The sequence below is a fragment of the Hypanus sabinus genome, chromosome 13 (assembly GCF_030144855.1).
Source record: "Hypanus sabinus isolate sHypSab1 chromosome 13, sHypSab1.hap1, whole genome shotgun sequence".
Taxonomy (NCBI): domain Eukaryota; kingdom Metazoa; phylum Chordata; class Chondrichthyes; order Myliobatiformes; family Dasyatidae; genus Hypanus; species Hypanus sabinus.
In genome coordinates, this window is record NC_082718.1 from 1714356 (window position 1) to 1733287 (window position 18932).

General features: G+C 43.3%; 1 protein-coding gene across 9 annotated transcripts in view; it reads left to right on the forward strand.

The window, feature by feature from the left end:
* Positions 1–18932, forward strand: part of shank3a (SH3 and multiple ankyrin repeat domains 3a) — a 1267872-nt gene that overhangs the window by 644088 nt on the left and 604852 nt on the right. For all 9 annotated transcript variants that reach the window (XM_059986981.1, XM_059986984.1, XM_059986980.1 and 6 more), the window contains one exon: positions 18688–18765. In XM_059986981.1, coding sequence (XP_059842964.1) covers positions 18688–18765 — 78 coding nt within the window. The remainder of the gene's footprint in view (positions 1–18687; positions 18766–18932) is intronic.

The window sequence follows — 18932 nt, forward strand, 5'->3', positions numbered from 1 at the left end:
TTTTCTTCTCGATTAGATTTACAACAGCCTTTGTATACCACGGTTCCTATACCAACCATCCTTTCCCTGTCTCATTAGAATGTAACTATGAGAACTCTACGCAAATTTCCCTTGAACATTTGCTACATTTCTTCCACACGTTTCCCTGAGAAAGTCTGTTTCCAATTTAAGCCTCCAATTTGCTCCCAGATAGCCTCATAATTCCCCTTCCTCCAATTAAATGCTTTTCTAACTTGTCTGTTTCTATCTTTCTCCAATGCTATTGTAAAGGAGACAGAATTATGAGCACCATCTCCAAAATGCTCTCCCACTGAGAGATCAGACACCTGACTAGGTTCATTTCCCAATACCAGATCAAGTACAGCCTCTCCTCTTGTAAACATATCTACCACATTGTGTCAAGAAAACTTCCTGAACACACCTAACAAACTCCACCCCATCTAAAACCCTCACTCTAGAGAGATGCCAATCAATATTTAGGAAATTAATATCTCCCACCACAACAACCCTGTTATTATTACTCCTTTCCAGTATCTGTCTACCTATCTGCTCCTCGATGTCCCTGTTACTATTGGGTGGTCTATAAAAAACACCCAGTGGTGTTATTGACTCCTTCCTGTTCCTAACTTCCACCCACAGACGTCCGTAGACAACCCCTCCATGACTTCCTCCTTTTCTGCAGCCGTGGCACTATCCCTAAACAGCAGTGTCACGCCCCCACCTCTTTTGCCTCTCTCCCTGTCCTTTCTGAATTATCTAAAGCCTGGCACTTGAAGTAGCCATTCCTCCCCTTGCACCATCCAAGTCTCTGTAATGACCACAACTTCGTAGCTCCAAGCGCTGATCCACGTTCTAAGCTCATCCGCTTTGTTCATAATACTCCTCACAATAAAATAGACACATCTCAAACCATCAGCCTGAGAGTGTCTGTTCTCTATCACCTGCCTATCCTCCCTCACACTGTCTCCAAGCTTTCTCTATTTGTGAGCCAATCTTCCTTTCCTCCGTTATTTCAGTTCACTTCCTACCCCCCAGCAATTATAGTTTAAACTCTTGAGTACAAAAATCCCAGCAGACAGCAGTTTCTGAGATAATCAAATTATCCTATCCAGCACCAACAATCATTCCACAGTAAAAGTCATTTAGATTACATTCCTTCCCCATTCTGATGTTTGGTCTGAACAACAACTGAACCTCTTGACCATATCTGCATGCTTTTATGTATTGAGTTATTGCCACATGATTGGCTAATTAGTTATTTGCATTAATGAACAGGTGTATTGAACAAAGTGGCTACTTAGTATATGGTAGCCTAGCAAGGAAGCTTCCATTCCAACAATAAACGTAATGGGTAGCCTCTGTGGTTTTTGGAAATTAGCATAAAATTTATGATCTAGTAGGAGCAGGGGTAATGAATTTAATATTCATAAATCAGTTTATTTTCCATCCATAAACAAATTAATTCCTACTCTAACTCCTTCAGTCCCCAAAGTGTTTATTTTATATCCGTGTCAGGGTTAATTTTCCATAATTACAATAACGCTTCCTTGCCTTATTATATAAAACAAAATCTTACCTCAAAGAATCCAGTGTAGATTCAGCAAAATGACATCGTATGGTAACAATTTGAGCGAAGCAGTTTTAATAAATTCGACACAGAATATATACTTAATCCACAACAAACTTTACCACCAGAAACAGTCAAATGCAGCATAGAAACAGGTGCCTCAACCCAACTGGTCCATGCCGACAACAGCATCCTTCTTGCTTGTCCCTGTTGTGCAAGTTCAGCCTATAACTATACCCCCCCAAAGCCCTTCCCCTCCATGTAGCTCTCCAAATGCTACATAAATGTTGCAGTTGTACCTACCTCAACTAATTCCCCTGGAAGCTCATTCCAAGTACTTATTACCCTGTGTAAATTAATTACTTCACAAGTCACTTTAAAAACTCCCCCTCTTACCTTGTGTTTGTGCACTCTAGTTTTGGACTCCCTACCCCTGGAGAAAACCATGACCTTATCAAGGTCCCTCACGCTTTTGTAAACTTTTGAGGTCTCCTCTCATTCTGCAGCATTGAAAACAATAAAGATCCAGCATGGACAGCCTCTCCCAATAACTCAGGCCCACTTATCCAGGCAGCATCCTCACACCATATTCCAAATGGAGACTCACCAAATGACTTACAAAGGTAACATAATCTTCCTTCTCCTATGCAATATGCAAGATGCTGGAGGAACTCAGCAGGCCAGGCAATATCTAGAAGACAGTCTACATTTCAGGCCAAGACCCTTCATCAGGACTTGGAAAAAAAAAGATGAGGTCAGATCAATAAGGTGGGGTGGAAGGAGTACAAGGTGGTAGGTGATAGGAGAGGAAGGAGGTATGAAGAAAGGGATAGGTGAAAGAGATAAAGGGCCGGAGAAGGGGGAATCTGATGATGAAATAAAGGGAAGGGGGAGGAGCACCGGAGGAAGGTAATGGGCAGGTAAGGAGAGGTGGTGAGAGGGGGAAAATGGGAAGTGGAATGGTGTCTCCTCAAAAGTCCTTTGCCCAATCATGCTGAATTCCTTTCTTACCACCATCTACTTGTGCAGCCGTTTTCAGTGAACTGTGTGCTTATACTCACAGGTCCCTCTGTTCCACTACAATCGTCAGTGCACTGCCATTCACTGTACAAGTCCTACCCTGCTTTGAATGTTCAAAATGCATCATCTCACACTAAAACTGAAATCCATTTGCTTGTCTGAGCCCATCTCCCCACCTGATCAAAATCTCTTTGTAGTTCATTGCAACCTGTTACACTCTCAAACACGATTGTCTGAAAACTTGCTAATCATGATATGCATATTCACATCCATATTATCTACAGAAATAATAAATAACAAAGGTCCCAAAATTGACTTCAGGACACCTCAGTAGTCACAGGCTTACAGTTGGAAAATTGACCTTCAACCAGCACCCTCTGCTTCCTATCATTGAGCCAATTCTGAATCCACCCTGCGGGCTTCACTGGAATCTCATGTGTCCTTATAGACAACATTTACTGTCCTACCTTTACCTATCCCCGCCATCATTTCTTCAAACATCATAAAGGTTTTAGAATAAACTTTTTCAAACAACGTGACCTCCATGCACAAAGCCATACTGCCTATTCCTGATCAGGCCTTGACTATCCAAGTGATGGTAGATCTTGGCTCTCAGAATTCCCTGTGCAGTAGCTTCATTGTTCATTTATTTATAAAAATGATCCAATTTTACATGTATTTGTTGGAAAAAGTACAAACGTATGTGAACCTCTGGAGTATTGCCTTCCACAAAAGCTATTTGGTATCAGGTGTCCTAATCAATTTAATGATATTGGAGCTGTGGGTTGTAGAGGTGCCCTTCCCTATAAAAAGGCACAAAAATTCAGGTTACTGACAGAGCCTGCTCTTCTCAAGAAATGGCTTTGTCAAGGGTAGGTTGTGCCTTACGAGCCTGATTGATTTTTTTGAGGATGTGACTAAACACATTGATGAAGGTAGAGCAGGAGATGTAGTGTATATGGATTTCAGCAAGGCATTTGATAAGGTACTCCATGCAAGAGTTACTGAGAAAGTAAGGAGGAATGAGATCAAAGGGGACATTGCTTTGTGGATCCAGAACTGGCTTGCCCACAGAAGGCAAAGAGTGGTTGTAGACGGGTCATATTCTGCATGGAGGTCAGTGACCAGTGGGGTGCCTTAGGGATCTGTTCTGGGACCCTTGCTCTTCATGATTTTTATAAATGACCTGGATGAGGAAGTGGAGGGATGGGTTAGTAAGTTTGCTGATGACACAAAGGTTGGAGGTGTTGTGGATAGTGTGGAGGGCTGTCAGAGGTAACAGTGGGACATTGATAGGATGCAAAACTGGGCTGAGAATTGGCAGATGGAGTTCAACCCAGATAAGTGTGAAGTGGTTCATTTTGGTAGGTCAGATATGATGGCTTAATATAGTATTAATAGTAAGACTGTTGGCAGTGTGGAGGATCAGAGGGGTCTTGGGGTCCAAGTCCATAGGATGCTCAAGCAGCTGCGCAGGTTGACTTTGAGGGTAAGAAGGCATACGGTGTATTAGCCTTCATTAATCATGGAATTGAATTTAGGAGCTGAGAGGTAATGTTGCAGCTATATAGGACCCCGGTCAGACCCCACTTGGAGTTTCCTCTTAGCCCCGATCTCCTGCCTTCCCCTTGTATCCTTTCATGCCCTAACCAATCAAGAACCTATCAACCTCTACCATAAATATCCATAAAGGCATGACATTTATCTTTGTCACCACAGACTCAACCTGCAAATTAACTTTAAGGAATCCTGCACCAAGTCCCTTTGTGACTCATTTTTTGATTTTCTCTCCATTTGGAAAATAGTTAATCCTTTCATTTCTTCTTTTAAAGTGCTTGACCAAACACTTCCCAAAACTGTATTCCATCTGCCGCTCATTCTTATTCTCCTAATCTGTCCAAGCCTAAAGCTTCACTGCTTCCTCAAAACTATCTGCCACTCCACTGATCTTCAAATAGTCTGCAAGCTTTACAACAAAGCCATCAATTCCATCATCCAAGTTATTGACACATAACGTAAAAAGAAGCAGTCCCAACACATACCCTTGTGGAACACCACCAGTCACTGGCCACCAACCAGAAAAGGCTCTCTTTATTCCCACTCTTTGCTTTTTGCCAATCAGCTATTGCTTTATCCATGCTAGAATCTTTACTGTAATATCATGGGCCTGTAGCTTGTTAAGCAGTCTCATGTGCATCACTTTGTCAAAGGCCTTCTGAAATTCCAAGAACACAACATCAACCAATTTTCTTTTGTCTGTCTTGCTGTTATTTCTTCAAAGAATTCCAGCAGATTTGTCAGCCAAGATTTCCCCTTGAGGAAACCATGCTGACTGCAGACTATTTTATCATGTGCCTCCAAGTACTCTGAAACCCCATGCTTAACAATCAACTCCAATATTTTCCCAACCACCGATATCAGATTAACAGGTGTATAGTTCTGTTTTTACCTGTCTCCCTTCTTGAAGGGTTCAGAGGCATTTGCAATTTTCCAGTCTTTGGGAACCATTCCAGAATCTAGTGTTTCTGGAAAGATCATTCCAAATGCCTCCATCATCTCTTCAGACATCTCTTTCAGAAACTTTGGGTGTACGCCATCTGGTCCAAGTGACTTACCTACTTCAGACCTTCAGTTTCCCCAAGAACCTTATCCCTAGTTATGGTAACTTCACACACTTCATGGCCCCGACACTTCGTTACTTCCAGCACACTGCTGGTGTTTTCCACAGTGAAGACTGATGTGAAATACTTACTCAGGTTGTCCAGCATTTTCTTGTCCCCCATTACTACTTCTCTAGCCGTCCGATATTCACTCTCACTCTCTTTTACACTATGTTTCTGAAAGAACTTTTAGTATCCTCTTTAACTTTATTGGCTAGCTTACTTTCATATTCTACTTTTACTTCCTGAATTAATTTTTTTTTAGGTTGCCTTCTGTTGGTTTTTTAAAGCTTCCCAATCCTCTAACTTTCCACTACTTCTTGCTCTATTATATGCCCCCTTTTTGCTTTTATGTTGACTTTGATTTCTCTTACTAGCCATAATTGTGTCCTCTTGCTTTTAGAATACTTCTCCAACTTTGGGATGTATATATCCTATGCCATCCAAACTGCTTCCAGAAATTACAGCCATTACAACTCTGTCGTCATCCCTGCCAGTGTACTTTTTCTATTGATTCTGGCCGGCTCCTCTCTATGCCTCTGTAATTTTCCGTACTCCACTATAATACTGATACATCTGACAGCTTCTCTTAAGATTTCAGGGTGAATTTCATCACATTATGATCACTTGCCCCATTGCACATCTCCCAATCCAGAATAGCTGATCCCCTAGCGGGCTCATCCATGAGCTGCTCTAAAAATCCATCTCATATGCCCTGTAAAAACTCCCCCTCTTAGAAACCTGATTTTCCCAATCTATCTGCATATTGAAATTCCGCATGACCATTGTAACATTGTCCTTTTGGCATGCATTTTCTATCACCCATTGTAACTTGTAGACCTCATCCTTACTACTGTTTGGAGGTCTCCCATTAGGGAGTTTTTACTCCCTTAGCTCTATCCACAATGATTCAATACCTTTTATCCCATGTAACCTCTATCTATTAATTTGATTGTATTTTTACCAACAGAGCAATGCCACCCTGTCTTCCTGCCAGTCCTTTCGATACAATGTGTATCCTTGGACATTAAGTTCTCAGGTATAATCTTCTTTTAGCCATGGTTCAGAGATGCCTACAACATCATACCTACAAACCTGTAACTGTGCTACAAGTTCATGAACTTTATTCTGTATTCTGTGCACATTCAAATATAACAGTTTCAGTCCTGTATTCACTCTTTTCAATTAAGTCCACCTTTTACACTACAATTCATCCTGTTGACTGAACTTTTGCCCGATCATCAACCTCTCCTTGATAGGAGTCTTATTACACATTGGCTCTGTTTGTGAACCAGCTACCTCATCTTCAACGCTCTCACTCTGGTGCCTATCTTCTTGCTAAATTAGTTTAAACCCACTTGAACAACTGTAGCCAAACTGCCTGCAAGGACTATGGACCCCCTTGGATTGACTTATAACCCTTTTGTACAGGTCATACCTTCCCTAAAAGAGATCCCAATGGTTTTTAAATCTGAACTCCTATCTCCTGCACCAGTTTCTCAGCCATGCATTCACCTGCCAAATCATCTTGTTCTTACCCTCACTGGCACAGGCAGCAATCCAGAGATTACTACTCTGGAGGTCCTGTTTCTCAGCTTTCTACCTAGCCCCCTAAAATCACTGTTCAGGACCTCCTCACCTTGTCTACCTATGTCATTGGTGCCAATATGTATCAACATTTCTGGCTGTTAACCCTTGCCCTTGAGAATGCCAAGGTCACAATCAGAGACATCCCTGATCCTGGCACAGGGAGGAAACATACCGTCCAGCTGTCTCCATCGCGCCCACAGAATCCCGCCTCTATTCCTCCGAGTAAGGAATCTGCAATCACCACTGCAGTCCTCTTCACCTCTCTGCTCTTCTGAGCCACAGCACCAGACTCAGTGCCAGAGATCCGGTCACTGAGGTACCCTCCCCCCGCCCCAATTGGTTGGCCCCCTCAATTGTATCTGAAGTTGTATACTTATTAATGAGGGAATGGCCACATGTGTACTGGCTGTGCATTTCATCTCCTGCACCTGACAGTCACCCAATTACCTGTATCCTGCAGCCTCGGGGTAACTACCTCCTGTCTATCACCTCCTCTTTCTCCCATATGAGTCAAAGATCATTCAACTGCAGCTCCTTTTCCTTAATACATTCTCTCAGGAGCCACGTGTACTGGTGCAGATGTGCTTATCTGTTAGACTGGACATCTCTGAGACTTCGCAAATCCCACACAGTGTACAAAACACCGCCCCGGACTCATTCTCGCTAACCTACAGTACCCTGTGAACTACCCTCTGATCCATAAATCTGAACCTCTACCTCCTGCACCAGTTCCTCAGCCACACACAAGGATTTAACAAAAGCAGAAAGTTTAAAAAAAAGCATCTTGTGCTTTCCCAGTGTATATGATGAATATACTTTTCTTGGGCTTCCATCTGGATACAGATATAAATTATAACAGTTGTCTTGATGGCAAACTTTGCCATCTTCTTCGGGGATGATCCCTGGTCATGTCTAGTCTGGGGGTACTTATACTCCGGTAGCCTGTCACTTCTGATGGTTAGTCCTCATTATAATCAGGTTTCTGCTCCCCCACATTGTTTACAATTGAATTCCAGCTCTTACTTAGAGCGAAACTGTCATCTTTGTTAAAATTCATTTTCTCTTGTTTTATTTCAATGGCTTCCTTTACTGGGCTTTTCCAAAAGCCATTGGCATGGCACAGTAGTTTTGTGGTGAAGTCAGTCCTATAGCCATTGTGAATGCAGTGTTCTATCGCTGCTGATTTTCTCTGGGTAACCCAAATGGACATACTTCCCTTGCTCCTGTATTCAGGTTTCCACCATGTGTTCCGTCTGGCTGATATACATTATACTCCATCCTGTAAGCACTGAAGAAAGTGCAATTGTCCCGAAGTTCTCTGAGGAATTTCACAGGAAAGTCCAACAGATTCTGGACGATGCCACTTACAGAGATCTACAGTGGAATCCCAGAGATTCGATTGCCAGGATAACTTCCACTTTACTGAAAAATATGGACTGCCAGCAGATATGTGCAAGACACTTCTGCCTCAGGTCCCGGTACCACCTGGAGTTTACTGGCTCCCCAAGGAGGGTTACCCCAAAGCCCATCATCAGTGAGGTAGATTGAATAACTTACTAACTCACTGAGCATTTAATGGCCATGCTGTCACCCTTTTTTGGGGGCTGTGAGCATCATATCACAAATTCAACCAACTTTGTCAAAACGATAATCAAAATCCAGCAGAACCCGGAGGATAATGGGAACTCACATGAAGCGAAACATCATGTTGACACTGATCATCAAGGACAGCTTGGCTTTCGTATGGTCGAGGTATGACAAGGGCATCATTGCCCTTTTTGAACACACCCTTACATCGACGTACTTCCTCTACAAGGGGAACTACTGTGAACAAATGGACAGTGACAATGGGATCATCCTTGTCGCCGACTGTTGCCGATTTCTACATGGAGGATTTTGAGGAGAGGGCTCTGAGTTCATTACCTTATACCCCAAATGCTTCTTCAGATACATTGATGATACCTTTGTACCATGGTCTCATGGAGTCGAGGCATTCCAATAGTTCCACGACCATCTGAACAGTATACATCTGAACTCTCAATTTATGATGGAGATGGAGATGGGTTGCCTCCCATTCCTGGACATTCTAATATGACAGAAATCAGATGGTAGCCTTGGATATGCTTCTGTCGGAAACCCAATCACATTTATACCTCAACAATAACAGCCACTGTGACGCCTCCCACCATAGAGCAATTCTTTCTAGTTTGATTAACTGTGTGAAAATTATTTCAGACCCAGAGAGTCTCCCTGAGGAAATTAGACAATTATGCATGATGCTCCCATGGAATGGCAACAAGGTAAAGAAAATCATTTGGATTTTTAAAAGGGCTGACAGAAAAACCACCTGGTAAAGGAAGTTACAGAAATAAAACTACAAGAAAAGAATTTTAAAGACGAAGGTCTTGCTCGAAGTAAGAACTGGAATTCGAATGGAAACAAGGTTGGACAGCAGAAACCTAATTGGATGAGAACTAACCAATCGGGGGGGACAAACTATGGAGGTACAAATACCACTGGACTAGACATGACCATGCATCATCCCTGAAGACGAAGGCAGAGTTTGTCATCAAAACATCAGTTGAAATTGATATTTGTACCCGGCTGGAAGCTCAAGAAGAGTTTAGAGAGAGAGAGTAACTTACAAGACAATTTATCTCTCCCAAGCCTGATAAGCCAAAAGCACTCTAAAGACTGGCACACTCAAACAAATGGTTGCACCACTTGCACTTGTATTATTTTTGTTGGCCCTTTCTAATGAATCCCTCTTGCTGATTGGTCACTCGTCATCTCAGAGAAATTGCTGTGAAACTCTGCCTTTAAAAATTTTGATCACCATCCTTATTAATAAGGTCTCTCTTCATGCACCCCTGACATTGATTGTCCAACTTAGGAAAAACTGGCTTGATGCTCTTCTATTTAAATTTTGATCATGGACCTGACTGAAAGATGGTTCTTTTTATATACTGCCTCTTGCTGATTGGTCACTCTTCAACTCAGAGAAACTGCTATGAAACTCTGCCTTTAAAATCTTCTTACCTTCTTACAAGTTTAAGTCTTACCTGTTAAGGTACATGCATTGAAATGCAATTTAAAGCATTGGTCCTACCTGGCCTTTTACTGTAAACATGTCTATCCTGATTGCTACACTTACACTCTTTGGTTGTTGCATGTATCCCTGACTTCACTCTTAAGTTCCACACCGTCCCCCTCAAGTTTAAACACCCTGTTGGCATAAGCAAATTTCCACACTAGGGTATTGGTTCTCCCTATGATTCAAGTGAAGCCAATTGCGCTTATATAAGTCACCTCTGCCCCAGAAGAGATCCCAGTGACCAGAGTCTAAATCCCTGCCCCATCTCTTTGGCCATGCATTCATCTGACATATCTATCTATTCCTGAAATCACTAGCATGTGGCACCAGGAGTAATCTAGAGGACACTACCATGCATTTTAATTTCTTCCTATGCTCGTTCTGCAAGACCTCATGTTTTATTTTGCTTATGCCATTTATACCAACCTTTGGTTGTTCACTATTTCCCTTATGAATTTTCTATAGCTGCTCAAACCCTGACCCTGCCATTTGGAGGCAACGCCACCTTGACATCTCTTCTGTAGCCACAGGGAAATCCTTCATTATCTGCTTACTTGCCTTACCTGTCTTGGTGGCCATTTGAAGCCAGTTCCTTGGATGTGACCATGTCAGTAAAACACTTTTCTACGAAGCTGTCCATTTTCCAGATGATCCTGAGTACATCTATCGCCAGCTCAAATTTCTTGACCTAGACTCTCAGGAGCAGCACCGAGAAGCACATCCCACTGATATGGTCATCAGAGAGACCATGAGGTTTCTTGACTTCCCACATAGTGTAGGAGGAACATTCCTACCTACTATACTGAATTAAGTACTAATCATCAACAAATAAAACTTAAACTCTTCTAATTAGCTGATTAGCCAAACAATCATTAACTACCAATTTACTATGTGCCTCTTTTAGGGTTCAGTAAAGTGAAACTCACCAACAATAACCATGGAACACTACAGGACAGTACAGGCCCTTCAGCCCTCTATGTTATGCTGACCGATATAATCCTTAAAAAAAAGTACTAAACCCACTATACCTCATAACCCTCCATTTTTCTTTCATCCATCTGCCTGTTCAAGAGGCTCTTAAATACCCCTAATGTTTTAGCCTCCACCACCATCCCTGGCAAGTCATTCTAGGCACTCCCAATCCTCTGTGTAAAAAAACTTACCCCTGATATATCCCCTAAACTTCCCTCCCTTAATTTTGTACATGTGCCCTCTGGTGTTTGCTATTGGTGCCCTGGGAAACAGATACTGACTATCCACCCTATCTATGCCTCTCATAATCTTGTAGACCTCTGTCAAGTCCCCTCTCATTCTTCCACACTCCAAAAGGAAAAGTCCCAGCTCTGCTAACCTTGCTTCATATGACTTGTTCTCCCATTCAGGCACCATCCTGGTAAATCTCCTCTGCATCCTCTCCATAGCTTCCACATCCTTCCTATAATCAGGTGACCAGAATTGAATACAATACTCTAAGTGTGGTCACACCAGAGATTTGTAGAATTGCAACATGACCTCTCTACTCTTGAACTCAATCCCCCTGTTAATGAAGCCCAGCATCCCATAGCCCTTCTTAATTACCCTATCAACCTGTGCAGCGACCTTGATGGATATATGGATTTGAACCCCAAGGTCCCTTTGTTCATCCACACTCTTAAGTAACTGACCATTAATCCTGTACTCAGTCTTCTGGTTTGTCCTTCCAAAATGCATCACCTCACACTTGTCCGGATTGAACTCCATCTGCCATTTTTCTGCCCAACTCTGCAGCCTGTCTATATCCTCTTGTAACCTTCGACCACCTACAGCTCCATCCACAACTCCTCCAATCTTTGTGTCATCAAACGACCTTGTTTAAACACACACACTTCTTACACCATTGACACCTTTGCATTTTAAAGAAAAATCAGCTGGGATACGTCCTTCAGAAGAATATATAGGGTTTTGGGGAGATGTTCAACATCTAGCAAATTTATGCTAGAAAAATGTGCACTTGCAGAGCTGGGAACATCTTAGTGACTTCATTGTATCCTGCACGAGCTGGGCAACAGTGCGTAGTCAGACATATGAAGGATAGCACAAACCTACACAAGCTAATTAGGATTCATACTGGTAGGACCCTGGGTTGCAGTTCACAGAATTTATCCAACTAATAAGGCACACAGCAGGTATTCAAAATTCAAACTAAATTTATTATGAAAAGTATATTTATGTTACCATATCTACTTTGAGGTTCATATTCTTGCAGGCGTTTACAGGAAAATAAAGAAGTACAACACATATAACCAGATAACAATTACAACATGGAAACAGGCCATCTCGGCCCTTCTAGTCCGTGTTGAACGCTTACTCTAACCTAGTCCCACCAATCTGCACTCAGCCCATAACACTTACATTTCTTTCCTGTCTGTAATGTTTATGCGACAGGCTGGTGTATGTCTAGAGGGAAAATTCCAGCCTCTCGCCAACTCCGCCTCCCGTACACACAGATGCTGTGGAAAACCAGTTAACGCAGCGTTGCACACATAATATTGGGGACGCATAGGGGCTTCAGGACTCAGCTATGATCCCGGCTTCCTTCAACTCGCGCAAGTGCTGCTGCACATCTTCAACATCTGCCGGGGTCAATCGCCATGACCTCTCTCTGAATGGGGTGTCCTCCGTCACTCGGATGGTGTGACGGGTGCTTTTGGAGCAGCCCACATCAAACACTTCTTCCAACTCCAACATCTTCTCCACTAGCCTGCTTTCCCACTCTGGTGGCACAGGAGAATCCCCAAAGTTAAAAGCCTCAGCGGTCAGCTGCCCCCGGTTTTCCAATCATAGAACATAGAACATACAGCACATAACAGGCCCTTCGGCCCACAATGTTATGCTGACCCTCAAACCCTGCCTCCCATATAACCCCCCACCTTAAATTCCTCCATATACCTGTCTAGTAGTCTCTTAAACTTCACTAGTGTATCTGCCTCCACCACTGACTCAGGCAGTGCATTCCACGCACCAACCGCTCTCTGAGTAAAAAATCCTTCCTCTAATATCCCCCTTGAACTTCCCTCATCTTACCTTAGAGCCATGTCCTCTTGTACTGAGCAGTGGTGCCCTGGGGAAGAGGCGCTGGCTATCCGCTCTGTCTATTCCTCTTATTATCTTGTACACCTCTTTCCCGTTAGTGGCCCTCACTGGTGCGCTAGACATTACCGTCACCGGGAACAAATGTGCCAGCCGCATCCCTCTCTTAAAGGTGATTTCTTTCTTCGTAGTGTTCCTGACATTCACAGCTATCCGCCTCGCATGTACCACCACTGTCCTCTGCACTTTGGGCCTCACCAGTGCCCCCGCCGGAAATCGTGTCTCCCCCCTCAAGATCATCCAGGGCGTCTACTAACAGGGCTTCGCCCGCTGGCACTCCAGGGAATCTGGGGGTCCCCATCATGAGTGTCACCTCCCCTGGTCGGATCACCTTAGGCCTCGCCTCCGCACACCACACCGTCTCTCGTTTATACTCCAGGTTCAGCCCCTGGGGGGCACCCCTTCTTTGAATACCGCCCGAAACACTGGATGCACCGAGAGGATCTTCAGAAAGTTCTCCGAGAGGGCTTGCCCTCCACGGGATGCCTTGTCTCTCACAATCCCACTGAAAGTGTCCCTCCTCCCCACAGCTATAGCATACCCTTGGCCAGTCACAGTCCTGCCAGAAATGCCCCTCTTTCCCACAGTTAAAGCACAAGCTGCCCGCCGCCCCTCCTCTCCTGGGACGGCCGTCACTCCCAGCCCATTGCTCGGGCTGCCCCCTGGAGTGGGTATTTTCCCTGTCCTTCCCCTCAAGTGGGGGTTCCCTACTCCCATGGGACCCCTTTTGTTTCTCAGTCCTCCACCCGGCCACTACTTCCTGTATCGCTGAGGATCGCTCCCGGTGGCCCGAGCCCCTTTTCCACCTCAATGCTCTCTCTTCCTCCTGCACCTCTCTAATCAGTAGCCCGAATGATGGAGGGGGCCCCTTTTTATCAGACTGCTGGAGACTCCATACCACCTTGTCCTCGTCTGGGAGCCACTGAATATCTGACTCATCCTCACGCTAGCCACGTCAGGCGCCTTCACTACCCCCCGGCGCCGCAACCCCGAGAGCATCCCCTCCATCCGAAATATGTACTCGGAGAGCTTTTCCCCTCTCCGTTGTTCCAGGCGTTGGAACTCTGCTAAAAGCAGCCAGGGTTCCCCTGACAACCCAAATGCTCCCTCCAAAACTTCTATGCATTCCTCCACTGAAGCCCCAGACTTCTCAGCTTTCAACTCGCGGACTGTTTTGGCTGCCGAACCCCTCAGACTTCCCACCAATCGCTGCCTCTTCTCCTCACCCAAGCCTGGCCACTCCTCTAACATCAGAGACATATGCTCGAGCCAGGTCTCATGGTAAACCTCCCCCATTCAGAGTAGGCTTGGCTCCAGAGAACATCCCCAGCTTCAGCCGTGGCCTCTCGGCCACTCCCACCAGGGAGTTAAGTGCGGCTGCCATTTCAGAGGCCTCCACCCTACCTGGGGGGGCGGGGCCTAGCCACGCCTGCCCCCTCAGACCCCCCTTTACTAGTGATGGGCACCTCCCTGGGGATCAACTCTAGCTCTAGCTCCTCCTCCGGTGTCTCATCATCCTCATCCTCCGAGAGGGTGTGGAGGCCCCTCGGCCCCGCCTCCCCCAGAACGCTGACCGTCGCTGGCAGCTGCAACCTCATGACATCAGCACTTGTACGAACAGACACCCAGCTAGACTCCACCTCTTTACCACACCTCTGTGCTACCAGTTCTATTGACCCCATACCTTTGACCAAACTCAAACCCCGCACTAACGCATCTCCCGAAACCCGAAAATCCAGCCCGCCCACCACATGTGCATAATGCACGGGTACATCTTCTAAATCGCACCAGCTTACAATCTTATGTCTGTCGTTCTCCGCACTACTGGCCTGCACGATTCCACAGCTACTGAAAATCCAATCCCGGACACAAGCACCCCACAAATGTAACGCTTATGCGACAGGCTGGTATATGTCTAGAGGCAAATTCCAGCCACTCACCAACCCCTCCTCCTATATACTCAGATGCTGTGGAAAACAAGTTACGCAGCGTCGCTCACACCAGATACAGCTATAGAATATACTTTAAGGATTTTACTAAAACTAAATGATTGTTAACGATAGTATATATGAAGGAAAAGAAAATAAAGAAAAAGGCGCCAAACTTATCAGATTTCAGTCAATTTAGTGCACACCATTGGAGCTCAACCATCGAACCGTTCAACCACTCTTCGCTCTCCTCCGACCTCCACGACCTCCCACCTGGGACCACCTGAAGTGGTCAACCGAACAGTGCGGCACACATCCACCTTCTTTGGCGTCTTCTTCCTGACTCTTGAAAAGACTGCGAAATCCCAGCTCCCAGACCCACAAGAAAGAAAATGACATCCAACCCCATTGGTTAACAAATGAATACAATCCCCGTTATCAGCGATTATAAACCTAAACAAGCTGCGAGAAGCTTCGAGAATGTTCTGCAAGACAACACTCTCTCACCAGTTAGCATGACAAAGAAACAGTTTTATTTTTAAACAAAAAAAAGCCATTTTGATTAACATACGCTGTACATGTCCATATACCTATCCAATTTTCCTTTAAATAACAATACCGTACCTGCCTCTACCACTTCGACTGGAAGTTCATTCCACACAGCTACCACTCTCTGAGTAAAGAAGATCCCCCTCGTGTTACCCCTAATCTTTTGCCCCCTAACTCTCATGCCCTCATTTGTATCTCCCCTACTCTCAATGGAAAAAGCCTATTCACGTCAACTCTATCTATCCCCCTCATAATTTTAAATACTTCTATCAAGTTGCCTCTCAACCTTCTATGCTCCAAAGAATAAAGACCCAACTTGTTCAACCTTTCCCTGTAACTTAGGTGCTGAAACCCAGGAAACATTCTAGTCAATCTCCTCTGTACTCGCTCTATTTTGTTGACATCTTTCCCATAATTTGGTGACCAGAACTGTACACAATAATCCAAATTTGGCCTCACCAATGTTTTGAACAATTTTAACATTACATCCCAACTCCTATACTCAATGCTCTGATTTATAAAGGCCAGCGTTCCAAAAGCTTTCTTCACCACCCTATCCACATGAGATTCCACCTTCAGGGAACTATGCACCATTATTCCTAGATCACATTGCTCTACACTTCATGAAATCTATGCTAAGCAAAGACTGGCAAATATCCAACATGCAAAAGAGGGTAAATCATGCATATAGTAACTAAAATACATAAAGTCATTGACATGAGTCCATAGGTTATGGAGTCAGTTCAGTGAATAATGAATGAAGCTATTCATGCTGGTTCAGGAGTCTGATGTTGTAGAGTAATAACTGTTTCTGAACCTTGTGTTGTGGGTCCTAATGCTCCTGTACCGCTTGTCAGATGGTAGTAATGAGAAGAGAGCATGGCCTAGATGATGAGGGCCCCTTGCTGATAGATGCTGCTATCCTGTGGTAGTACTCTTTGTAAATGTGCATAATGATGGGAAGGCTTTGACTAGCAGTAGATATTTCCATTCCTGGGCTTTGGGGTTTCCATATCAGTCCACAATACATCTAGTCAGGATGCTCTCTACTGTGCATTTATAGAAGTTTGTGAAAGTTTAAGATGGCATACCAAATCTACGCAAACATCGAAGAAAGTAAAGTTTCTGTCATGTCTTCTTTGTGATGACACCTACTTGCTGGTCTCAGATCCTCTGATGTGATAATGCCAAGGAATTTAAAGTTCCTGATCCTCTCCACCTACAGTGCCCTAATGAGGACTGGTTCATTGATCTCAGGATTCTTTCTCCTGTACTTAATAACCATCTCTGGTCTTGCTGACATTGAGTAAGAGGTGGTTGTTACGGCACCACTCAGGCTTCCTCCTATATACTGATTCATAACCACCTTTGTTTCAGCCAACATCAGTAAACTTAAATATAGCATTGTAGTTGTTCTTAAGCAGACAATCATAGGTATAAAGTGGATAGAGCAGGGGCTAAGCCTTGTGGTGCACCTGTACTGATGGGGATGTTGTTGCTATCTGTACGGTATCAGGGTGTATTATTCCCAGCAGGTGAAATGAATTAAAATGATGGGTGACAAACAGCATGTCAAGCAAGGTTCTTGAATGTAGGACTGCATTCTCCTGCCAAGTGGAAAGTACCACATATCTGACAAGTGCTATGTAGGGTTTAGAAAGGCCTTGGGGGACCTATTGCTTGCTGCAGAATAAATAACCTCTAGGCCTTTCTTTACAGGCAAAGTACTGGTGTAGTTGATCTGGTTTTATATCTTATCTATGACATGCTGTTGTTAGGTGATGCTGCGTTGGTAATGATATTGAATGGCAAGGGAACACAGTTATCAGTTGTATTTAGTTATTGCCTGACATTTGTGTCACACAAATGCCACCTGACACTTTTTAGTTCATGCCTGAATGTTGCTCAGTCCTGATATATTGGCCTCAAGCTGTTTCATTTTCTGAGAAGTGGTGAATGGAATTGAATCCTCTGCAATCTTCACCCAAAGTTCATTTTCGTATTTTCCCGGACAGTAGCATGCTGATGAAGTGATCATTTTCATAGAAATGATTGCATTCAACAATGGCTGTCAAATGCTTAAGCTAGGTCTGAGAGTTTATACCTCAGACACACAGATCCATCTTTCTTCAGGTAGTAATAATATTTATTGTCTTAGGAAAAAATGCTTCCTAAGGACCAAATGTATATCAAGCCCACGGCTCCTTATTTTGTATATTTGAAGTTGCCTTTTTATACAGTCATAGTTCCTTATATCAATATATTTGTACAAATTGTTGTAACTGCATGTATAATATTCGCTTAGCATTTTATTTTTGTGTTTATAGTATCCCAAGTATATGGGCAGTAACTCAAATTGTTTATTATACATGCTATAACAATTTGAGTGATGTCCTATGATAGCTCTCTGCTTTGTTTCCGTGCTCATAAACATTATGTAGGATAGTAGATTGCAGAGTTTTATTCCACTGGTTACAGTAAGCATGTGGATCTCTGCGCTTATAATATTTAGAATATATACTGTACAAATGGGGTTAAAATACTGTATTTTTGCATCATATCAGATAATTGGCTTCAGTAATAAATTCCAACCAAATGAAAAGAGCTACACTTATATCAGAACATTCAAATTGGTCCATTTGTGCAATACTTCTACTGTTCTATGTTTTACTGGTTTATGTTTTATTTCCCCAATATTATGAATCTTCAAACACCCATGATTGATCAGTAGACTACGCACAATGTATGCTTTTAAAGCTGTTGTCTTGAAGTAAAATGCATGATGACATTACAAAATATTTCACAATGCAGATCTATTGATTTTTAAAGAAGCGAACATTTTGCAGAAAGGTCTTTCGGGTATATTTCCATTTGGCATCAATGAAGGTGGGAAATACCCTAATCTTGAGGTATACAGTTTTTGTCTTTCTGTACTTAGGACCCTACTACATTTCTGTTATAGTATACACAATGCGATATCCCACTTTGTTTGTTATAACCATAGAATATATATGAGTTTACCTTCAATTAGGAGATGTCTAGATTTCAGCAAGTATAAATAGTGCTCCACTATGCATTTATAATCAATGTATAACTTTTGTTAGACATAATGTTGAAGTATGTAAAAATGTACTGCTCATTCACTTCCAGGAAAGTTGTGCAAGGGTCCTTTTATTTCGAGGAGCAAACAAAGAAGTTAAGAATTACAACAGTCAGTCAGCATTTCAGGTAGGGATGCATCAAATGTTCATAACTATTTCTGTGCATGTAGATCTTAAGAGTTTTTTTTAAAGAAGTGTTCTTTTTTATTCCAACTCTGTAAACACCAAAGAATTTTCTGTATAATGTAGTGCAAGCTGGTAAGTATAGCAACACAGAACTCCATGTCATGGAGT